This window comes from Bison bison, unplaced genomic scaffold (assembly GCF_000754665.1).
Source record: "Bison bison bison isolate TAMUID 2011002044 unplaced genomic scaffold, Bison_UMD1.0 scf7180017864064, whole genome shotgun sequence".
In the NCBI taxonomy this organism is placed as follows: domain Eukaryota; kingdom Metazoa; phylum Chordata; class Mammalia; order Artiodactyla; family Bovidae; genus Bison; species Bison bison.
The window spans coordinates 1,724,354-1,730,269 of record NW_011494636.1 but is presented as its reverse complement, the minus strand read 5'-3'; the positions used below and the strand labels follow the sequence as shown (position 1 = coordinate 1,730,269).

The window sequence follows — 5,916 nt, the reverse complement described above, 5'->3', positions numbered from 1 at the left end:
ATCAGTCCTGGGTGTTCATTGGAAGGACTGATGCTAAAGCTGAAACTCCAATACTTTGGCCACCTCATGTGAAGAGCTGACTCATTGGAAAAGACCCTGATGCTGGGAGGAATTGGGGGCAGGAGGAGAAGGGGATGACAGAGGATGAGATGGCTGGATGGCATCACCGACTCAATGGACATGAGTTTGAGTGAACTCCGGGAGGTAGTGATGGACAGGGAGGCCTGGCGTGCTGCGATTCATGGGGTCGCAAAGAGCTGGACACGACTGAGAGACTGAACTGAAGAGCCAATGATGTAAAGAGAAATAAGATACAGCTTAAGAAGCAACTTAATTTAGTAAGCTTTATTTAGTCACATCATGTGTACCTCAATTAATCATTTCCAGTTTTCCTCATTCCTGCTGTCATAAACTTAAGGTAAATGATCATGTTTTTTTCCATTGTTTGCTATCAGATGAACAAAACTACAAATGAAATCTTTCCAAATAACCAGCAGCCAAACTCTCACAACTAACTTGAATTTCTACAAAAATACTGTTACTGATACTTGATATAGAATTTGTGTATGTCCTACCTCAAAGTGGAGTGAGCTTACTGAGACAAAATCTGTTCCTTGTATTTCCTCTGCAATGTGTACTATTAGACATTCTTTAAAGTATCACTGAAAGTGAAGTCACTCAGTAGTCTCCAACTCTGCGATTCCATGGACTGTAGCCTACCAGGCTTCTCCATCCATGGGATTTTCCAGGCAAGAGTACCAAAGTGGGTTGCCATTTCCTTCTCCAAGGGATCTTCCTGACCCAGGGATCAAACCCGGGTCTCCCACATTGCAGGCAGACGCTTTACCCTCTGAGCCATCATAAAGAAACATAAAAATGCTTTTTGTATTTTGGAAAAGAGTAATACCTCTTTTACATGTGGCCAAAACATTTAACCACTTTAAAATTAATTTTTAAAGAACTTACTAATTTAGAATAAGAGAGACAAAGGAAGAAATTATGATAATGATACTGATAAAGATGATGACAGCTAACACCAATATGTGCTTACAATATATCACAAACAGTTCTAAGCATTCTACATGAATTAGCTTATTTGAACCTCATAACTATTCTACGAAAGAGATATTATTTTCTTGGTTTTACAGCTAGAAAAACTGATGCAAAGAAAAGCTAAGTTTCCTAAGGTCCAATAGTTTACATATAGCAAAGCTAAGATTTAAACTCAAGCAGACTGATGTGGAGTCTGGTTCATAACCAGTATGCCCTGCTCTTCTCCTGAGTGGATGCCAATAAAAATCACTGACAGGTTAATGCAGAATCATCTCTGTTGCTGAACTGAACTGTTACAAACTTGGCCATTTAAACCAGTGTGATTTAGAGGGTAATACATTGGCCATTTGTACCAAGCCCACAATGGAACCAAATCTAATCACACTCAATATACCTGCCCAAGAGTAAGTGGAACAGCATCCTGTGTATGAGTACGCCCAATTTTGATGATCTGGTCAAACTCTTTGGATTTTGCTTCCAGAGCATCATGCAGCTTCTGTAGTCCTGGGAGCAGCACTTCATGAACTTCTATTGCAGCAGCAATGTGCATTGCTGTGGGAAAAGTATCATTTGAGCTCTGTCGGAAAGTTTTCAAAAGAAACATAAAATGTTAAATCATAGGCCAAAAAAACCAAACTTGAATGTCTCAGTTGAAAATCTCACTAAGTGACTACTCAAAATGTGGCATATTTAGTACTCTATTATATTTATGTGTGCCAAGTCACTTAGGATCAAATAAGAAGCAAAAGAAGCAACCTGATTTCCTTTACAGAAGGTATTTAGGTCGGTATTACACAGACCACCTACAATGAATATATTACATATTACTGTATCTACCTGCTAATAAATAACAGCAAGACACAAAGAAATACACCTAGCAAATATAAGGATAGCAGTAATAAAACATCTTACAGTTAAATAACACATACAGTCTTTCACAAACATTTCTTCCTTCACTAAACTTGAGGAAAATTCTGCGAGATAGGTCACCACTTTAAAAATAGAACAGAATCTGTCAAAGAAATTATGTGCCATGCCAAAGTATTTAGAGTTGGCAGAACTGGGACCTGACCAGGTAGTCTATAAACACCATGCTCTTTTGTCAAATGTAAACCTGTACTTTTAAATTACGACGTTATCTTTAACTCCACCTCAGTCCTCTACCTGACCATACACACTAGGTTATTCTGAAGTAGATTTCAGACTTCAATATACATAAAAGATAAACTCATATTTAAATGCAAGTCCTAGGTTTGCAAAATCCTTCACACCATGCAATGTGAAATAAATAAATAAATAAATAAACTTCCTTATACTTTAAATTACACTAGGTACCCAGATCCTGATTTTTAAATATCACTTCCCAATAAGATCCTCTAAAAGGTCTTTGGAAAAATGATTGCTTAGGGGGGTTAGGACAGGAAAAATACAAGATGATAAGCCTGGAGCATCCTGTAGTGGAAAAATTAAGTGCCTTAAAAAAAAAAGGGATGGTGGCATGTTCAAAGGACACAGGAGTCAACATGCTGTGGCTTTATGGAACGATATGAGTAGCAACATAAAGAATAAAAATACTGGATTATAACCTTAAGAAAAAATATTAATGAATTCATGCTTACATATAAATGATTAAATAAATAAATAAATCCAAGGGGAGAGAGAAGAAGAATATCCTGTAAATATTCCTTACAGAAAAATGTCAATTAATGCAAAAAGAAAGAGGGAGGAAAGAAAATTACTACTAAAACATCACAGCAGTAATTGCTATTGGCAAGATCTTCTGATGAATGTTAAAAATTAATAGGCAAAAGTTTAGGGAAAAAGAGGCTGTTTTCATAGCCTCAAAGTTCTCTATTAATTTCACGGTTATTTTAACAAGTGTCCAAAAATTTCTTGATATTTCTGCCTGTAGGAAATAGAGCTTAAGTGCAGTAGCTGGAGTATAGGCTATTGGAAAATGAAGACACCATCTTAACCAAGTGGCAGACACCATCTTAACCAAGTGATTCGAGCTAACATCACCAGTACCAACTTGTGCTATTATCATGTACCCCTGATATGATGCAAGAAGAGCCCTTCATTTCTTAACAATCTTCCCCAAAATCCACAGTCTCAGTCTAATCATGAGAAAACAACAGACAAACCTATATTGAGGGACATTTTATGAAATATCTGACCACTGCTTTCAAAAGTCACAAAGACAAAAGGCAAACTCTCAGATTAGAGGAGACCAAGGGGACGTGATGACAATACAATGTGGAGCATGGACTGGATCCTGGTTAAAAGAAGAAGGACATCAATAGAAAACTAATAAAGCCTGCTTAGGAGTATTGTACCAATCTCAATTTCTTCGTGTGATAAGTGTACCAGGGTTATGTAAAATATTTAATATTAAGGTTAGCTGGGTAAACGGTACATAGAAACTCTGAAATTCTTTGCAATTCTTATAAATAATTTTATTTTTCAAAAGAAAGAGTTTTTAAAATATAAATCAATGAAAATATAAACATATACTAAATTCAAGTATCCTAAAAGTGATTTTTACCCCCTAAAGGTGCTTTTCATGAAATTTAATACATAGACTCAAGATTCCTAAAATAAATAAGAAGAACATAAAAGAAGTCCTTTCCATTAAAGAATATAAGCAGAGTTAATCCTGTCAAAAGTTAATGCCTGTTTTACAAGGGAAATCTCAGGATTCTTCTCAGTTTATACAAGGAAAAGAAGTCGTATACTGACCTGGCTTTTATTAACATGATCGTTGGGATGTACAGGTTTCTTGCTGCCAAGTTCACCTCCCAGAATTTCAATTGCTCGATTGCTAATGACTTCATTTACATTCATATTTGTCTGGGTTCCTGATCCAGTCTGCCATACCACAAGTGGAAAATGATCATTTAATTTACCTTCAGCTACCTGCAGAACAAAATGTTAAAAAATGTATTTTAAAAAATAAGAAAAATTCTATATTCATTAAGCTGTTTGAATCAAATGATTGTCAGCATCATTTATAGTACTATTTTAAAGACACTCACTTTTTTCATGTGCTACTATAGTTCCTGGTTGTCCAGCAAATTGAAGCTTCTGCAGTCTAAACACTGCTACTTTATTTTTTCACTTTACAATATTGTATTGGTTTTGCCATATATCAACATGAATCCACCACAGATATACATGTGTTTCCCATCCTGAACCCTCCTCCCTCTTCGTACCATCCCTCTGGGTCGTCCCAGTGCACCAGCCCCAAGCATCCAGTATCATGCGTCAAACCTGGACTGGCGACTCATTTCATATATGATATTATACATGTTTCAATGCCATTCTCCCAAATCATCCCACCCTCTCCCTCTCCCACAGAGTCCAAAAGACTGTTCTATACATCAGTGTCTCTTTTGCTGTCTCGTACAGGGTTATTGTTACCATCTTTCTATAATTCCATATATATGCGTTAGTATACTGTATTGGTGTTTTTCTTTCTGGCTTACTTCACTCTGTATAATAGGCTCCAGTTTCATCCACCTCATTAGAACTGATTCAAATGTATTCAAATGTATTCTTTTAATGGCTGAGTAATAGTCCATTGTGTATATGTACCACAGCTTTCTTATCCATTCATCTGCTGATGGACATCTAGGTTGCTTCCATGTCCTGGCTATTATAAACAGTGCTGTGATGAACATTGGGGTACATGTATCTCTTTCAATTCTGGTTTCCTCAGTGTGTATGCCCAGCAGCAGGATTGCTGGGTCATAAGGCAGTTCTATTTCCAGTTTTTTAAGGAATCTCCACTGTTCTCCATAGTGGCTGTACTAGTTTGCATTCCCACTAACAGTGTAAGAGGGTTCCCTTTTCTCCACACACTCTCCAGCATTTATTGCTTGTAGACTTTTGGATTGCAGCCATTCTGACTGCGTGAAATGGTACCTCACAGTGGTTTTGATTTGCACTTCTCTGATAATGAGTGATGTTGAGCATCTTTTCATGTGTTTGTTAGCCATCTGTATGTCTTCTTTGGAGAAATGTCTATTTAGTTCTTTGGCCCATTTTTTGATTGGGTCATTTATTTTTCTGGAATTGAGCTGTAGGCGTTGCTTGTATATTTTTGAGATTAGTTGTTTGTCAGTTGCTTCATTTGCTATTATTTTCTCCCATTCTGAAGGCTGTCTTTTCACCTTGCTTATAGTTTCCTTTGTTGTGCAGAAGATTTTAATTAGGTCCCATTTGTTTATTTTTGCTTTTATTTCCAATATTCTGGGAGGTGGGTCATAAAGGATCCTGCTGTGATGTATGTTGGAGAGTGTTTTGCCTATGTTCTCCTCTAGGAGTTTTATAGTTTCTGGTCTTATGTTTAGATCTTTAATCCATTTTGAGTTTATTTTTGTGTATGGTGTTAGAGAGTGTTCTAGTTTCATTCTTTTACAAGTGGTTGACCAGTTTTCCCAGCACCACTTGTTAAAGAGATTATCTTTAATCCATTGTATATTCTTGCCTTCTTTGTCAAAGATAAGGTGTCCATAGGTGCATGGATTTATCTCTGGGCTTTCTATTTTGTTCCACTGATCTATATTTCTGTCTTTGTGCCAGTACCATACTGTCTTGATGACTGTGGCTTTGTAGTAGAGCCTGAAGTCAGGCAGGTTGATTCCTCCAGTTCCATTCTTCTTTCTCAAGATTGCTTTGGCTAGTCGAGGTTTTTTGTATTTCCATACAAATTATGAAATTATTTGTTCTAGCTCTGTGAAGAATACCGTTAGTAGCTTGATAGGGATTGCATTGAATCTATAAATTGCTTTGGGTAGTATACTCATTTTCACTATATTGATTCTTCCAATCCATGAACATGGTATATTTCTCCATCTATTA

The 5,916-nt window shown here is 36.6% G+C and overlaps 1 protein-coding gene across 1 annotated transcript in view; it reads right to left on the bottom strand.

Moving 5' to 3' along the window:
• Window positions 1-5,916, bottom strand: part of FH (fumarate hydratase) — a 27,315-nt gene that overhangs the window by 9,407 nt on the left and 11,992 nt on the right. Inside the window, exons 4-5 of the mRNA XM_010836686.1 lie at window positions 3,793-3,969; window positions 1,448-1,630 (exon numbers count right to left, since the gene is read on the bottom strand). Coding sequence (XP_010834988.1) covers window positions 1,448-1,630; window positions 3,793-3,969 — 360 coding nt within the window. The remainder of the gene's footprint in view (window positions 1-1,447; window positions 1,631-3,792; window positions 3,970-5,916) is intronic.